At 42.4% G+C, this 18,918-nt stretch overlaps 3 protein-coding genes across 3 annotated transcripts; 1 reads left to right on the plus strand and 2 right to left on the minus strand.

The window, feature by feature from the left end:
* Positions 1-237: 237 nt before the first annotated feature.
* On the minus strand, positions 238-2,296 carry LOC118094520 (olfactory receptor 10A7-like). The gene is made up of 2 exons (XM_060282123.1): positions 2,272-2,296; positions 238-1,187 (listed from the first exon to the last, which is right to left on the minus strand). Exons 1-2 carry the CDS (start codon positions 2,294-2,296, stop codon positions 238-240), a joined length of 975 nt encoding a protein of 324 aa, XP_060138106.1.
* Positions 2,297-7,316: 5,020 nt separating this feature from the next.
* On the plus strand, positions 7,317-8,258 carry LOC132593110 (olfactory receptor 2D2-like). Its single transcript, XM_060282124.1, has one exon. The coding sequence runs from the start codon at positions 7,317-7,319 to the stop codon at positions 8,256-8,258; it is 942 nt and encodes a 313-aa protein (XP_060138107.1).
* A 51-nt stretch (positions 8,259-8,309) lies between these two features.
* On the minus strand, positions 8,310-15,105 carry LOC118077558 (olfactory receptor 10A2-like). The gene is made up of 4 exons (XM_060282125.1): positions 14,237-15,105; positions 12,203-12,238; positions 10,977-11,091; positions 8,310-8,417 (listed from the first exon to the last, which is right to left on the minus strand). The coding sequence occupies exons 1-4, from the start codon at positions 15,103-15,105 to the stop codon at positions 8,310-8,312; spliced, it is 1,128 nt and encodes a 375-aa protein (XP_060138108.1).
* Between the last annotated feature and the right edge of the window lie 3,813 nt (positions 15,106-18,918).

Raw genomic sequence — 18,918 nt, forward strand, 5'->3', positions numbered from 1 at the left:
GTCTGGTATGGTTTCAGATTGGATGAGGACTACGTGTTGAGATTCCTGCACTGTGGGAGGGGTCAGACTAGATGCCCACCAGGTTCCCTTCCAAATCTACAATTCTATGCATCTATGACTTTCATTGCATGATATACCAATGTAATATATACAACAAAGGTCACAACTTTAAGAAGATATCAAATTTAGGGTGATTAATAAGTACACAGCAGCCACTAAAAATAATAATAATAAAAATTAGAACAATATTTTCCTCTTTGTCATTCTCTTCATTGCCTTTTTCACCTCTGTGTTCCTCAAGGTATAAATGATGGGGTTTAGCATTGGTGTTATAACAGTGTAAAAAAGGGAGAGGAATTTATCTCGTTCTAAAGAATAATTGGATTTGGGCTGCAAGTACATAAAGCTGGCTGTGCCATAGAAAAGTGTCACCATGATGAGGTGTGAAGAACAGGTGGAGAACAACTTCTGCCTACCTGTAGCTGAAGGCACCCTTAATATGGTGCCAAGGATACAGGCATAGGATATGAGTATGAAGACGAAAGGTATCAGAGTGATGATCAAACTGCTCACTAGCATCACTGCTTCATTCAGAGATGTATCAGCACAGGCTAGCTTCAAAACTGGTGGGAAGTCACAGAAGAAATGGTTGATCTTGTTAGAGCCACAGTATGGCAAGCTGAATGCCCAGCTTGTATTGACCAGCGGAAGAAGAATGCCACACAGCCATGAAGCCAAAGTTAGGCGGACACAAACACCTTTGGACATCAAAACCATATAGTGCAAAGGGAGGCATATTGCAAGGTACCGGTCGTAAGACATCACAGCCAAGAGGAAGCACTCTACTGTTCCTAGGAATAAAAGAAAATACATCTGGAGAGCACAGCCGCTGAACGAGATAGACTTGTCTCTTGAAACAAGGTCATGCAGCATCTTGGGGAGGGTGACTGTGGTATAGCAAATCTCCAGGAGTGATAGAACGCTGAGAAAGAAATACATCGGGGAATGAAGGTTTGTGTCTGCAAAAGTGATGGCAATGATGAAAGAGTTCCCAGTTACAGTGACCACGTAGACAGCAGAAAGTAGAAGAAGCATGGGAATCTGCACCTCCAAATGGCTGGGAAATCCAAGGAACATGAAATAGCTGGTGGAAGTTGCATTCATTCTTACAGTATCACCAGAGTGATCTTATCTGGAGAGAGAAACAACAACATTTCTTGACATTTCTGTCCCTGTAAGGAGGGGCACTGCATTATGTAAATCAATAGTAAGAGAATGAAGGAATTGGAGATTAATTACATCAGTGACATTTTACTGGGGCTTAAGTCTGTAGGCCTGTTCAGCCACCTTTCTCCAAGTCCATTTGTACTCAGTCAGTTCTGCACACAAATAATTGCATGTACACAGTGCACACTCAAAACATACTAAAAAAGAAAACTCAAGTGAGCGTAATACAATTATTTTAGACTGTTCTTTTAACCTTTAACTTTAATAATACATTTTTAAAAACAATATTTAACTGTTGTGATTTGGCCCTATGACCTTGGAGTGAGGGGTGGTTACTAAATCAAAATAAAAACAACAATCACAAGTTTGTTTTTAAATGCACACTTTAAAAAATATCATAAGGTTACTGGATGCTTCTCTGTCTCCCGTTCTCTCTGACGCGTGCACAAACACATTTTAGTTAAGTAGGTTGATCTTTGACAACTCTCCCATTTCCTACCTTGTGCAAATGTTTTTCAGGTCAGCCTATGCCTTCACTCTATAACTAAACCTATCCCTCTCATCTTCTTTCTTACACATCTGCTTTAAAATTCCAGGACCAGATCCCACTTCTTTAGATGTGCTCTTCCGTTATTTCTTTTTCCCAGCATCTCCAGTAAGGGCCACGAATGATCCCTGTTTGTAACACTGCCTGAAGCCACTGCTCTTCTTCTTTCTTTGGCGGTCACTCGTAGCTGAGTAAGATTGTCTTCCATACACGGTTTTAACAATGAGTCCGTAAGTGACTGTGGAGGCCAATTCTGGATCCACACGTCCTTCCACAGTGGGGACGTAGGGGCAGGAGTTGATCACGGTGAGGGTTTGCCAAGAGTGCCTTCCTCTTAGCACATTTCTTCCTTGCGTCCTGAGTTCGAGTGTCTTCAAAACCCATAACACCTTTGGTAAAGGTTGTTCTCCAACAGCCACTGCAAGTCAATATTGACAACACTGAGATAGATTGACTGCTGGTCTGACCCAGGATATGACAGCTGCCTATCTTCTTACATCCCAAGGTCACCTCTTCATGCATCAGTCCTCATCCTTCTCCAATTATATTCAACATTTCCTCATTGGTGTTCCTTTAGATCTAACACCATTTACAAACTCTTCTCCAGTAACATATCTGACACGTCTCTGGTTTCCCTTCATCCATCAGTGCAGATCTCTGCTCCACTTATCATTAGATCTTTTCTTATAGAAAAGTTTGATAATTAATAAGCTATATTAATGTACATTATTGTCTATGCACAAATATTTACAAACTGTTCATCACAGTAGCACCCAGGGTGGATGTGAGTTCTCAGAAAGGAATCACACTTTGCTATCCTGAATGGTTGTGCACCTTTTTTTTATTAAAACACCCCTTTTTTGCCTTTGTACACTATTCCCCCCCCCAAGTCTCTAGAGGGACTGGAAAGAAAGGAATGATACAGAGACAAATAGCTTATAACTCTCAAACATCAAACAATTACAGTATTCTAACAGTATTCTATCTTAGGCTGCTACTCTCAGTACCAAAACCTCTGCCTTCCTGGCCACAAAGGGGGAGATTGTCTATTCACTCACCTTAGTTCCCCAGCAGTCTTCTTAAAATGGTTGCCAGTGCCAATAACTCCACAACAAAAATGAAATTTAAAAGCCCCGCTTCAAGGAATTTCCGGGCTTGCTCTCAGTAAAATAACCCCCCTTTCTCACTACAGGCTCATAGCCCCTAATGGTGGTTGTTTGATGCTTCAACTCTGCTGAATATGTGCAAGAATATTATTCCACTGGAATTCTTAAAAGAACATACACCCTTGTGTTACAGTTTTACCTTGCAGAACATGGTTCATAAAATGGCTCTGATCCATCTTTAATAAACCCAACTTTCGCTTTTTTGAGGATGACTTTACTTTTCTATGCTGTCCTTAGACTAGTCAGATAACACCAGCTAAAAGCATAACATTGCAATGACACAAACGGCTTTTGTTCTGGTCCACCATAAAGGTTCAACCTAAATCTCCTACAGTTGTGCCAGAGGAATTCTAAGTGTAATTCTCCTAGGATTTATAAACAACTAGTTAATTGTTGTGGCTTTTGCAATTTAGCTCCACATTGAATTGTGGATACGAATGCATGTGTTTTAATACCACATTCACACCATACATTTAAAGCACTCTTAGGTCCCATCAGCACTATACATGTAAATCACTTTAAGTAGGCATGATTTCACTGAAAGAATTCTGGCAACTATAATTGTTAAGAGTACTGAGCAGGGGCACCGACTTGGGCCCCAGATTGTGGGTCCCAGCGGCGTGCATGACATAATGTGATGGGATGGCATTATGTTAAGGCATGCATGCCACATCAGTGCCTGGGAGTACTGGAATTCATGTCTGAGGCCCCGCATGGCCTTGGACTCCACCTCTGAGGCCTAGGACACCACCCCCAAGACCCCACAAGGCCTGAGATGTAACCTCTGGTGGTTCGTAAGGTCCCGAAAGTCACACTGGAGGCCCCATGAGACCACAGACACCAGCCCTGAGGCCCCGCGAGACCTCGGGACATGACTTCCAGTGCTTCACAAGGGCCTGGAAGCTGTGTCCAAGGTTCCATGAGGCAGAATGATTTAAAAATATATCCTTCAAGTATTGCAGCTCTGTGGGAGAAAGGGGGTTTCCTAGTAACTCTCAGTGTCCTTGACAAAGTACAGTTTCCAGGAATTTTTAAGGGAAGCTATGACTGTTCAAAGTGGTTGTAATTCTGAACTGTCTTCTTCTCTGGAAGGGTCAGGCTGGGGAGGTGGTCTCCACCATTCCTCCTCTGTCCAGTCCCTGACAACACCCAAACCTACAAGTGTTCCTTAGGACACCTAAGAGAACACCATGCAAAATTGTTAACATGCAGGTAATAATTGGGAGAGACCCAATATTGATTGATACTTCAGCATACATAAATGGATGGATGTGCAGATATTTTCTTGATATTTCCTCAGGACACACCAAAATAATTGTACTGTGATTTCCAAAGAAATTCAGGACAGAGTTGTATGTCTCATGTGAATCTCCTCCCAGCAAATCCTTACAAGTTATCCCTGTGTGTATTATTAATGTGTTAAACAAATCCCAAGCGAGGGACATTATTTTATATAAAACATTTCCTTTCTCTGTTTCACATGCATCAGAAAGCATTGCTGTTTGGCAGGGAAATCAGGTTAGAGAATACATTCGGTATTTGCTATTCTTGTTTTCAATCCTCAAATGATATGTAATTAATGACGCCTTCAGATTTGCATTGTATTTCCTTTGCATTTGAATGAATGGCCTTTGTATTGGTTAGAGAGAATATAAAGATTAGTACAGCTTTGGCTAAACAATCATATCCAGGCTATGTCCACAGCAGCACCCCTTTATTGCTATGTTTAGGCTGAAACCCTGTATACCTACCTGCATGGGAGAGTAAGTCCCATTGAACTGAAAGAGGTTAACTTCTGAGCAGACATGTTTAAGATTGCATTGTTAATCACTCCTTTGTAATCCAAGGTGCACTGACATGGCTACAGCTTATCTGGTTGATGTTGGGGGCAAAGCAGGACAGCAGAAAAGTCAGGACTGGATGGACATATTGGTGTGGGATTTTGGTGCCTGGTGTAACACAGATTCCTATGCTCCTAATAATAATTTAAAACAATAATCAGTTTTTAAATACAGTGGTGCCTTGACTTACGGATGGTGCCTCGACTTACGGATTTAATCCGTTCCGAAGGCACCTTCGTAAGTCGAAAAATTCGTGAGTTGAAAAACGCCATTGGAAACGCGATTTCCCATAGGATTGCATTGGAAACCGAAAAATTCGTAAGTCGAAGCAACCCTATCTTAAAATTCGTAAGTCAAAAAATTCCTATCTAAATCCGCCACAGGTTTTTCCCCCGGATGTCAAGACATTTGTAAGCACGCGGCCATTGCCCCCATTTGTAAGTCAAAAAATTTGGTTGTCGAGTCGTTCGTAAGCCGAGGTACCACTGTACCAAGAAAAACAGAAATAAAAGTAGCTGCATCTAAAACAACATTGCAAAAATCAGATTGTCCAAAAGTAGCTTACTGAAAGCATATCCTTCAACATTTCTCTGATTAAAATAGGGACACTCTACTCAATAATAATAATAATAATAATAATAATAATATCTTCTTCTTCTTCTTCTTCTTCTTCTTCTTCTTCTTCTTCTTCCTATTTATACCCCGCCCATCTGACTAGGTTGCCTCTGGGTTGCCAACATATACAAAAACATAATTAAATATTAAGCATTAAACAACTTCCTTATACAGTATTGCCTTCAGGTGGCTTTGGGGGTCACCCTCCAATATTTATCCAATGAAAATAGGGACATCCTAAGGAAAAGTGGGATATTCCGGGTTCAAAGCAGAAACTGGGATGGGTACTGTAAATCCGGGACTGTCCCTAGAAAATAGGGACACTTGGAGGGTCTGTGAAAGGTATGTCTAAACAAGATAATTTTTGGCTGATATCTAAAGATAAGAGTGTGAATCATCAAGGCCATTCCAAAGCCTGGACATCATCAATGAGATGGCCCCCTTCCTCATGGTCAACAGCAGCATCTCATATGAAGATGAAACTTAGAGCAGAGAGTCCTCTGAAGACTGAATCACAGAGAGAAGTACTTGTGAATAAAGGTGGGTCCTTTAGCTATCCAGCTCCCAAACCATTCAGAGCTTTAAATAATAAATATTTAAATGCAAAGCACTTTGAACTGGGGGTGGAAATTGTTCAGGAAACAGTAAATCAGTATAATGTTGGTATTACCGTGTTTCCCTTATTTTAAGACGTAGTCATAAAATAAGCCATAGCAGGATTTTAAAGCATTTGTGCAATATAAGCCATACCCCGAAAATCAGACATAGTGATAGGTGCACGAGTAGGAGCCAGCGGGACCCAGCAGCAGCAACGCCGGCCTCAGGAGGAGGAGGCAGGCGCCCAGAACCGGCTGCTGCTGCTGCAGCTACAGCACCGAAAAAGCATGGAAGGAGAGTGCTGAGTGCCCCAAGCCAGCGGGACCCAGCAGCAGCAAGCCGGCCGCAGCAGGAGGAGGCAGGCACCCAGAACTGGCTGCTGCAGCGGCTAGCATTGCTGCTGCTGGGTCCTGCTGGCTCGGGGCGCTCGGCGCTCTCTTCCGTGCAGTGCTGCTGGGCGCTTTGTCGGCATTGCAGCAGCCAGTTCTGGGTGCCTGCCTCCTCCTGCCAACAAAGCACCCAGCAGTGCCACGCGGAAGAGAGCGCTGAGTGCCCTGAGCCAGCGGGACCCAGCAGCAGCAACACCGGCTGTGGCAGGAGGAGGCAGGTGCTTGGAACTGGTGGCAGCGGCTGCTGCCGCATTCCTTTTTGGGAAAGGAATGCCCCGTGGCGTCGGCGGCGCTAAGGGGAGGGTCTCTGGGTTGGCTGGGCACGGGATTTGGGCATTGTGGCCCCGGGAGGAGCGCAGGTGGCGCTGTGTGCACTCCTGGCTCTGGCCGCACTTGTCAGGCACGACCCCTCCCCATCCATTCCCGTGGTGCTCGCCTTCCCTCTCCCTCCACTGAATCCACCGGCTTCCTTTCAAGTCCCCGGGATATCTCTGCATCTAGGAGGGAGCGGCAGTGGAAGCCCCACTTTCCAGAGGGTTATGTTAAATAATAATAATAATAATAAGCTTATGTTCAAAAGGCCAGAGATTGTCAAATCCATACATTTAGGGAATAAGGCGCCTCCGCTTCACCACCACCACCCGCAATGCCGGGGCTGTCAATCTCACCCCAAGGGACCGGCTCCAGAGGTCCAAATGTAGATTGCTTAATAAAAAAAGGCACCCCCAAAAAATAAGCCATAGGCTTATTTTCTTGAGTAAAATAAATATAAGATGGTGTCTTAAGATAGGGGCAACACCAGAACAGGTCTACTCAGAAGCATCTTCCACTGAATTAAATGGGGCTTACTCTCAAGCAGGCAGCCTCATGGTGTCTCTAAACCTGTGTTGGACCATAGCTAATTGAGACCATGATAATCTTTCTTTTAGATATAATGAAAGAAAGCAATCAGACCACTTTGCCGAAGGAATTTATCTTAATGGGGCTTACAGACAACGCTACAATCAAAGTTGCACTTTTTGCTGTGTTCAATGTGATTTACATAGCAGCCATGATTGCCAACCTGCTCATAGTCATGTTGGTCAAAGCAGATTCTCGCCTTCACACACCAATGTATTTCTTCTTATCGAACTTCTCCATCTTGGAGGTTTGCTACACTTCAACTGTGGTGCCCCAGATGCTATCTCACCTTCTGGCTGAGAAAAAGAGCATCCCACTGATCCAGTGTGCTGTGCAACTGTATTTCTTCCTTTCATTTGGCATTACAGAATGTTTTCTTCTCACTGTCATGTCATATGACCGTCATGTTGCCATTTGCTTTCCACTGCACTATAGCCTCATCATGACCAACCGGGCATGTATTGCAATGGCCACAACTTCTTGGGTGGGTGGCTTCTTTTTTTCTGCCATCAACACTGCATTCACTTTGAAACAATCCTTTGGTGACCATAACAAGATAGACCATTTTCTCTGTGAAATGCCAGCCTTAGTCAGTATAGCTTATGGAGGGACACACCAAGCCAAGATGTGCATGTTTATTTCCTGTGTGTTCACCTTGATATTACCTCTTTTGTTAATACTTGTGTCTTATACTCGCATACTCTACACCATCCTTGGTAGCCATTTTGGTATGGGGACACGCAAGGCCCTCTCCACTTGCTCCTCACACTTGACTGTGGTCACACTCTTTTTTGGATCAGTCCTTTCAATATATCTGAGACCAAAATCCAGTGCATCAAAGGAGCATGTCAAAATAGCCTCTGTGTTTTACATAGTCATCACTCCTGCACTCAGCCCCTTCATATACAGTCTGAGAAATAAAGATGTGATGCAAGCCCTAAAGAAATTGATGCATAAAAGCAGAGAGCTTAACTAATCTGGTGTCACAGGTGGATGGGAAGGATGCTGTTAGAGGCTTTGCAAATCTCTAGGATGGATAGATCTTGTATTTGAGACAAATCTCATCCTCTGCTGTGAGGTATACACTACTGGAAGAAATTTCATGCTTATTGAGTGCGGATGGAGTCTTGAAGATCTGTCACATACATAATGCTCAGGTATTAAACTGTGAAAAAGTGCAAATATTTGATTAATCCAGAATCTGAAGCAAAATAATCTTCTTCTTTTTTTAAAGGAATGCTGAAGAGAAAAGTCAAGTACATGGTACCTCGGTCTACGAACGTAATTTGTTCCGGAAGTCCATTCTTAAACCAAAGCGTTCTTAAACTGAGGCGCGCTTTCCCTACTGAGGCCTCCTGCCGCCGGTGCCCTTCCACTGTTTATGTTCCATTCGTCTTCCGAGGCAATGTTCGCTAGCTGGAACACCTACGTCCGGTTTTGGGGAATTCGTTGCCCAAATAGGACTGTTCGTAGACCGAGATACCACTGTAAAAGACAAAAAGGGGTTGGAAATAGGCTGAATGTCAAAGTGACTTTAAATTATGCCATTCAAACTATAATTCCATCTGTTCCATTATCCCATTCTTTACTCTCCATGATCTCTGGCACAGTTTTAAACACGGCCCACCCCTTCTTCCAAATCAATATGTGACCTTCCGCTATGTAACCCACCCTTCCAAACCCGAAAAAGTGGCTAATGTAACACCATTTTTAAAATGTATCCAGCAGGAATCCAAGAAATTACAGGCTGATGAACATTTATTCCAGGAGAAGTGGTGGAAAGTAAAGATCAAATGATTTAAACATGTATAAGAATGTCTTGTTGAAGAAGAATGATTCTCTCTTTGAGCCTGTCCATAGAACATAGGTTCCCACTCTATGGGTTGGAGTGACTGAAGAGACAATGTGTACTTCAAAAACTTTTCAACAATGCCCTTCAGTCCAAGCTCGTGAATAAGTTTATTTGTCATGAGATATGAGAAGAGTTCCTCTTGTGTATCAGTAATTGGTTAAAGAACAGAAAATAGAAATAAATGTGAAATTCTCACAATGGAGGAATGTTAGAAATGGGGTACCCGAAGGGTTGGGAAGGATATTCAGTCTGATGCAAGTTGTCCTGATTTGCTCTGTTCATAACATTATGCAAACCATAACATAGCCAGTCCTTGAAATTTTCACTTATCCAACTCCCCACTCCCCCCAAAAAAATGTATACAAAAAAATGTATATTAGGGGAAGGTGTCCATAGTCTCAAAAGGTGATATAAAGGGCCACAGTGCCACTGCGTTGTTGAACCTAAATAGGTCTGTTTCTGGTCAATAGTTTCCCAGATGGAAGAAAAGTGGGTATAAATCTAATAAAATATATAAAGTTTTAAATGTATATATTAGTGGAAAAGAAACACACAAAAGGAATTATATTCTAAGACTTTGCTTGCTGGACTGTGTATATCAGACAAAATTGCATATGAATATGTGTATTGTAGGATAAACATGCACTAAAATGGTGACAAAGTTCCATAAATACACACACACACACACACACACACACACACACACACACACACACACACACCAGAAACTGAAGTGTAAAGATGGTGAACTGTACTTAAGACAGGTAAAATGAGAAACTCAGAGAAACTGAAATAGACATATTTGTCCATCACTGTTGGCCACTGTGAGAACAGGAAGTCTTTGGTCTGATCCAGCAGGGCCCATATTACGTTATTTTAAGCAGTGCTCATACTCCCCTTTCTCTTTGCACCCATCTGGATTTTGGGATTGAAGTAACATTCTTTCAAAGGGAAATTGAATTGGGGCAACCACAATATACCCCCAACCCAGAAAACACTGTTCTGAGGTGCTTTTTTGAAATGCGAAGAATGCAAAGTGGTTGTTGCATTAAAAATAGCTGCTTTCCTTCCCACTCAAATAAATATATACATTATATATATACATAAAGAATATACATAATTTATTTGTATGTTGCCTTTCCATAGTTTAAACTATGCTCAAGGTGGCTTACAGCATGAAAAAATACATAATCACAACATAACAAAAGTAGTCATAGACAACAAATCAAAACATCAAAAAATACACCACCAATTTGAACAATATCCACATAAATCGTAATAAGATCTTATATAAAGATAGGTAAAGGTAAAGGGACCCCTGACCATTAGGTCCAGTCGTGACCGACTCTGGGGTTGCGGCGCTCATCTCGTGTTATTGGCTGAGGGAGCCGGCATACAGCTTCTGGCTCATGTGGCCCGCATGACTAAGCCGCTTCTGGTGAACCAGAGCAGCACACGGAAACGCCGTTTACCTTCCCACCGTTTACCTTCCCACCATTTACCTTCCCACCTTACCTATTTATCTACTTGCACTTTGACATGCTTTCGAACTGCTAGGTTGGCAGGAGCAGGGACCGTACAACGGGAGCTCACCCCGTTGCAGGGATTCGAACCGCTGACCTTCTGATCGGCAAGCCCTAGGCTCTGTGGTTTAACTCACAGTGCCACCCACGTCCTATATAAAGAAACAAAACATTAATATCAATAACAGTACCCCCACACCCGCAAACAAAACCCCTGTCCAAGAGTCTGATCAGCAGCCTCAGCTTTTGTAGCTGGAGTCAGTCAGGGCCCTGGTGGACAAAGGCCTGCAGGACAGGGAACAGGTCTTCCAGGACTCACTTGAACACTGTGAAACAAAAACTGGATGTACCCTGACCTGTCTTCCCCATCCCAGAGTTGACCTGGACCTTTCCCCCTTGAAATGCAGAGGTTTTCAATTCTAGGAAAGTCTGAACTGGAAAAAACCCCACATTTAAAATAAGAAAGTTCCAGGAGAACACTGAGAGGAAGTCCAAATCTGAAAGTAGACCCAAAGCTTTAAAAGGTGTCCCACTGCAGTGTATTTTTATTTTTTTTAAAAAAGGGGGGGGCAAATCTGATATTAATAATGCAGTTCTAATTTGTTCTCAGAAGTAAACCACACTGCGTTTAGTGGTTCTTTAGTGGTTCTTACTCCCAAGTTAATGCACTGATCAAACTGGTAGGTGGGGGATTTCACAAAACTACCCCCTAACCCAAACATTTTCATGGTTTCTTTTTGGTGGGTGGGTGAAATGTTGTAATTGGCCTGAGAGGGTTACATACGGTCCAGACAACTATTTGGTTCTTCCTTCCAGAGTGTCATTTGCCATGGGAGCTCAATAGATTGCACAAAGTATTTTGTAGTATACAGTGATGAACATGCAAAGTGCAGGATCAGCTTCAAGCTAATAACAACAACACACTATGAATACAAGTTTCTATTTACATAATTTATTCTTCAACACCAATTTGTGTTACCAGGGCCATTAAACAAAATGCAATATTAACAATATATATCAGGAAACATACACAATGCATATCTTGTTATATTGCGAAACCATCAATTTCCTCTATGGAAGAGATTAAGTATATTGCAAAATTCAGAATAGGCACACTTGTTGAGGCAATTGGGTGAATTTTCTGTTGTGAATGGATTTTTTTTAAAATCTTGGAATTGAAGTTAGGTTCCTTTAAGAAAGTCCTTGGAAGGGATGCTTCTGATTCCTTCCTCACTGCAGTAGCTACGTGTGACACATTAAAAACCTTATTTGGAAGGTCATGGGGTCTATCCTGAACAATGTAGGATGTTGGGCAGGGGTCTAGAAACTGAGTCTGATATTGGTCCATCTATCTCAGTGTGGTCTAGATTGACTAGAGCTGTATTCAGATGACACTTTATTTATTTATTTATTATTATTATTATTATTAGTAGTAGTAGTAGTAGTAAAAGACTTTATTGATTTCTTCATTAAAAACATACATAAAGAATAAAAGAAAAAAGAAGAGAAAAGAAAAAACATACATAAACATACATAAACACATACATAAATAATATAAATAGTATGAATAACCTGATATAACTGAAAACTTAACATAACATAAAATAACTGAGGTTAAGAGTGATGAAAATATTAAATCATAATATTAAAAAATAATAAAGTAAACAACAACTTAAAATAAAACAAGCAGTTAAGACAAGATTAATGACATACCCCCTTTTCCCACATTTTATTCCACCTTCCCAGCATTTACTGACTTTTTAATTTTCACATTATACAGTTCACACGACATGAGAAATACTTCTGGAAATCTAGTGAAATTTTAGTGGACACTCCCTTGTTAATTCTTTCGGGTGTGTGTGTGTGCTTGTAGCCCCATAGAAGGAGGAGGAGGAGGAGGAGAAGAGGAGGAGGAGAAGAGGAGGAGGAGTTTGGATTTTATAGCTGCCAAGTTTTCCCTTTTCTCGCGAAGAAGCCTATTCAGCATAAGGGAAAATCCCTTAATAAAAGGGATAACTTGGCAGCTATGAATATTAACAATATATATCAGTAAACATACAAAATGCATATCTTGTTATATTGTGAAACCATCAATTTCCTCTATGGAAGAGATTAAGTATATTGCAAAATTCAGAATAGGCACACTTGTTGAGGCAATTGGGTGAATTTTCTGTTGTGAATGGATTTTTTTTTAAAAAAATCTTGGAATTGAAGTTAGGTTCCTTTAAGAAAGTCCTTGGAAGGGATGCTTCTGATTTCATCTTCACTGCAGTAGCTACGTGTGACACATTAAAAACCTTATTTGGAAGGTCATGGGGCTATCCTGAACAATGTAGGATGTTGGGCAGGGGTCTAGAAACTGAGTCTGATATTGGTCCATCTATCTCAGTGTGGTCTAGATTGACTAGAGCTGTATTCAGATGCCACTTTATTCCACCTTCCCAGCATTTACTGACGTTTTAATTTTCACATTATACAGTTCACACGACACGAGAAGTACTTCTAGAAATCTAGTGAAATGTTAGTGGACACTCCCATGTTAATTGTTTCGGGGGAGGGTGCTTTTAGCCCCATAGAAGGAGGAGGAGGAGGAGGAGGAGGAGGAGGAGTTTGGATTTTATATGCCGCTTTATCACTACCCTAAAGAGTCCCTAAGTGGCTAACAATCTCCTTTCCCTTCCTCCCACACAACAAACACTCTGTGAGGTGAGTGAGGCTGAGAGACTTCAAAGAAGTGTGACTAGCCCAAGTTCACCCAGCAGCTGCATGTGGAGGAGTGGGGAAACGAACCTGGTTCACCAGATTACAAGACCACTGCTCTTAACCACTACACCACACTGGCATTGACTCAGATAACCATGACAGCTTTGCATTTCAATTTCATATGACAAAATTTGGGACAGTATCCTGGCATATCCCCCCCCCCGGTGCCATTTAAAACATAGTGCAGCATGGTGGGATAGTCAAAGTTCTGGAATGCAACAATTGTAGCTGTATAAAAGGGATGCTAGAAAGTGGGACATAACCACAAAAACCCATGCAAGAAACCCCACTTCTGAATGCAGACTAGCAGTAGATCTCCAGGGTTTCTAGCAAAAATATATTCCAGCCTTTCCTGGACTGAACATGGGACCTTTTACATAGTTTCCCATCCATTCCCCAAAGCACATTGCGTAAGAGGATTCCCCAGCCAAGCAGAAAGATCTTTGTGGGATTTCTGGTGGTTACAGCAGGAGAGGAACTCACATAATCCTCCCTCACACAAATTTATTCAATAAAAACTTTCTACTGCCTAATTATTATTATTTGTACCCCCTCTTCCGACTGGGTTGACTCAGCCAGTCTGTTAGCAGAGATCCAGGGAGGGTTAGATGAATTAGTTTCTATTTAAATCAATGGGATTTAGATTAAAGGATAATTAACCTAATCCCATTAATTTTAAAGGGACCACAGTTCAAGTAAATCATTCTGGATCCAAGCTAATGCTTTCAGAAATTAGTAGGTACAAGTCCCTACCTATATTGGATCTCACACAATATGTCGATTCATTTTTATCACCCCAAAGCCTTTCTATCCCACATTCTTTTAAAGGCACGTTTTACCTCTTTATTCCTCAAGCTGTATATGAGAGGGTTCAAAATGGGACCAATAACAGTATAGAAAAGGGAGAGATATTTGCCAGTGTTTGGTGAGTAAGTGGAATTGGGCTTCAAATATGTAATACAAGCAGAACCATAGAACAAGGTCACCACAATGAGGTGTGAAGAGCAGGTGGAGAAGGTCTTCTTCCGACCTTCAGAGGAGGAGATCTTCAAAATGGTGGTAATAATGCCAGCGTAAGACATCAAGATCAGGATAAAAGGCAACGTCCCAAAAATCATAGCCCCAACAAAGACTCCAATTTCAACCCTTGAGGTGTCCCCACAAGCCAATTTCAGCAAAGGAGGGATGTCACAAACAAAGTGGTTGATCACATTGGAACCACAGTAGGAGAGAGTAAACAGCATGCTGGTGTGACCAAAGGACATCAGAAACCCACTTAACCAAGACACAACAGCTAATGTAGTATAAACCTTTCGGCTCATCAGGATGGGATAGTGCAAGGGCTTACAAATGGCAATGTATCGATCGAAGGCCATTGAGGCCAAGAGGAAACATTCTGACCCCCCAAGGAAGAATACAAAGTAGGTCTGCAGAGCACATCCAATGAAGGAGATGGATTTATTTCCAGAAAGGAGGTTTGCCAGCATCTTAGGAACGTTGACAGATGTGTAGCAGATCTCCAGAAAAGACAGGTTTCTTAGGAAGAAATACATGGGAGTGTGGAGGGCAGGGTCAGCCAATGTCAGGAGAATGATGAGAAGGTTTCCTGCCAGAGTGATGATATAGAGTGCCAGGAAAGTGAAGAATAATGCACATACTGCAGGGTTTAACTTCATTGGAATCATTAGGATTTAGAAGTGTTCTTATAATAAAAATTCTAAATTCTACCTGTAGCTTCTGTGTCTTCTTCACATGGAGAGGTATTGTTTTAATAATCATTAAAGAGATTTCTCTGAAATTTCCTTCCGTATAATCATCATTTATTTATTTTTAACAAGGCAAGTGCTGACCTTTGGTAGGATTGTTCCTAAATAACATTATTAAAAGGCATCAAACTTGAAAAATAATCTTTGTCTAATAAATAATTTAGTATCATTCATGAGAAGGAATGTAGAAAGTGTGTTCCTTCAGAGTGAAACATGCCAAAGACTTTTAAAAAATAATAATATGGTACTTACTGAAGTCCTGGAAAGTCTCACCCAGCTCTCTGTTCCTGATGCTCTTGTTGCACTAGAGATTTCTCAGCCACAGTTATAGAACGTTGTGATCTTAGGCTGCCTTCAGTGTATTTGCCTCTTCACCATGCTTTATTCTGCCAGATTCTTCCCTCTGGGAGCTGTGCTCAAAGACAGATCACAATGAATAACAGAGTGAGCAGGCAGATGCATTAATGTAGCTATTCAGTTATCCACTGTGATATTTCCTTTAAAATACCTTTAAAGCCCTTCATCATTTGTTCTATGGGGCATATTGCTGTGCAGACATAGAATTATAGGACTGTAGAGTTGGAAGGGACATAAGGGTCATCTAGTCCAACCTCCTGCATGGGGTGTATGTGGTGTGTAGAGAGGGGTAGTACCTCTGTTGGTACTCATGTGATTCTTCTGGGGTAGTTTGTTCCCTCTTGGTCCCCATCCTGCACTCAGTTGTTACCTTTGGTCCCTACAAGCTGTCTTCTGCAGCTAAGCTGGTGCCAAATGTATTGCTGTTTTCCTCTCAACCACATCAGTGAGGTTGAGAAAGGGGTCTTGTCACCTAGGCAGCCCAGAACACCCACTCATTTCTGCCAATTCAGTGGTTTGATTGTCCTCTGAGACAGACTGATGCCAACAAATATAATGGGAATAACACTTTCTTGACCACATTGTATAACCTCAAACAAACAAGAATTAATGCTCAGTTCCCCATCATTTTCCAGACACAAATCCGAGATTTAAATATCTGTGTCCTTGTGCCCCCCCCCATGTCACTCACTCTTTCAGGCAGAATCAGAGCAAATGTCAGTTTGGGTTTTCTGGGAGTTTTCTTTATAAAGTGGGTTTTCATGAGGAAGCTCTGGAGTAGGTTGTGTGGAAGCATTCAGAAAGGAAGCAATAAAATGCAGACCATGTCTGGAAAGCGTGGAGAAAGGGTATGTGTGGATGACGCCCTACATTGCCACAAATTTGGACAAAGAAATCAGTATGAATGGCCAATAAACAGGTCATCCAGAACTGACCTTACCAGCAAGCTGGACCACTAAAATCCTTACTTTTCCCCCCAAGAGAGTGATGTGTTTGATGATACAAAGATGATGATGATGATAATTTATTATTTATACCCCGTCCATCTGGATGGATTTTTCCAGCCACTCTGGGGTGCTTCCAACAGAAAAATTAAAATACAATAATTTATTAAACATTAAAAGCTTCCCTAAACAGGGCTGCCTTCAGATGTCCTTTAAAAGTCTGGTAGTTGTTTTTCTCTTTGACATCTGGTGGGAGGGCGTTCCACAGGGCGGGTGCCACTACTGAGAAGGCCCTCTGTCTGGTTCCCTGTAACTTGGCTTCTCGCAGTGAGGGAACCGCCAGAAGGCCCTCAGCACTGGACCTCAGTGTCCGGGCAGAACCATGGAGGTGAAGACGCTCCTTCAGGTATACTGGATCGAGGCCAATTAGGGCTTTAAAGGTCTGCACTTTGAATTGTGCTCGGAAACGTACAGGGAGCCAATGTAGGTCTTTCAAGACCGGTGTTATGTGGTCTTGGCGGCTGCTCCCAGTCACCAGTCTAGCTGCCGCATTCTGGATTAATTGTAGATTCCAGGTCACCTTCAAAGGTAGCCCCACACAGAGTGCATTGCAGTAGTCCAAGTGAGAGATAACTAGAGCATGCACTACTCTGGTGAGACAGTCCACGGGCAGGTAGGGTCTCAGCTTGCATACCATATGGAGCTGATAAACAGCTGTCCTGGATGCAGAATTAACCTGTGCCTCCATGGACAGCTGTGAGTCCAAAATGACTCCCAGGCTACGCACCTGGTCCTTCAGGGGCACAGTTACCCTATTCTGGACCAGGGAGTCCTCCACACCTGCCCACCTCCTGTCCCCCACAAACAGTACTTCTGTCTTGTCAGGATTCAACCTCAATCTTTTAGCCACCATCCATCCTCCAACCGCCTCCAGGCACTCACACAGGACCTTCACCGCCTTCACTGGTTCTGATTTGAAAGAGAGGTTGAGCTGGGTATCGTCTGCATACTGATGAACACCCAGCCCAAACCCCCTGATGATCTCTCCCAGCGGCTGCATGTAGATGTTAAAAAGCATGGGGGAGAGGACAAAACCCTGAGGCACCCCACAAGTGAGAGCCCAGGGGTCTGAACACTCATCCCCCACCACCACTTTCTGAACATGGCCCAGGAGGAAGGAGCGGAACCACTGTATAACAGTGCCCCCAGCTCCCAACCCCTCTAGACGGTCCAGAAGGATGTTATGGTCGATGGTGTCAAAACCCGCTGAGAGATCCAGCAGGACTAGGAAACAGCTCTCACCTTTGTCCCTAGCCTGCCGGAGATCATCAACCAGTGTGACCAAGGCAGTTTCAGTCCCATGATGAAGCCTGAACCCTGACTGGAAGGGATCCAAATGGTCCGCTTCTTCCAGGCGTGCCTGGAGTTGTTCAGCAACCACTCGCTCAATCACCTTGCCCAAGAATGGAAGATTTGAGACTGGGTGATAGTTGGCCATATTAGCCGCATCTAAACATGGTTTTTTAAGAAGCGGTTTAATGACCGCCTCTTTCAGCAGGTCTGGGAATACTCCCTCATAGAGCTCTGATAGATAGATGATAGATAGATAGATAGATAGATAGATAGATAGATAGATAGATAGATGATAGATGATAGATGATAGATGATAGATGATAGATAGATAGATAGATAGATAGATAGATAGATAGATAGATAGATAGATAGATGATAGATGATAGATGATAGATTTACATATTATACTTTGGCCATTATAAGTCTTTTGAAAGGGAAAAAGGGGTGATTTTCATAAATGACTGAGACCAGGCTTGGATTCAGCAATAAAAGTTGTAGTTACGACCATTTGGCATACAAAACGAAGTTGGTAAAAGGTACAGTGGAAGGAGTGGGGAGAACTTTTGTTCCCTTCCTTCCACTGCTGTCAGTCTGGGTGTAGGTCAGTTATGCCAGAACTAGCAAGTAAGCTGCCCCTCCCCCACCTGCTTAACATGCTCAGCCCCCAAATGGGTGATTTCAGAGGATCCGAGTCAGGTAACGAGGAGGGGAGACACAGAGAGCACCTAGCCTTCCTGGATCGTCTCTGAGCCCAATGTAGCTTTCCCCTTCTTTGGCAGACCCCAATCTCAACACATGCAGCATTGCTCCAAAACGTTGTAGACACATAAGTGAAAAATTCCCTTTGGTTCCACAGAAATACCCACAATAACTCACATAGTCATTTATATGAAGTTTATTAAGAGCTAGGCAGAAAGCAAGAGGACAAATGGTAGTTCAACGATAACAACAAAAATCAGCCCACAGGTTATCCCATGTCTGCCTATCATAGTATCACAGAATTTTAGAGTTGGAATTGACCCGGAGGGTCAACTGATTCAACCTCATGAAGTACCTATCTTACTGCAGCTACTTACAA

The sequence above is a fragment of the Zootoca vivipara genome, chromosome 13, assembly GCF_963506605.1.
Source record: "Zootoca vivipara chromosome 13, rZooViv1.1, whole genome shotgun sequence".
Classification (NCBI taxonomy): domain Eukaryota; kingdom Metazoa; phylum Chordata; class Lepidosauria; order Squamata; family Lacertidae; genus Zootoca; species Zootoca vivipara.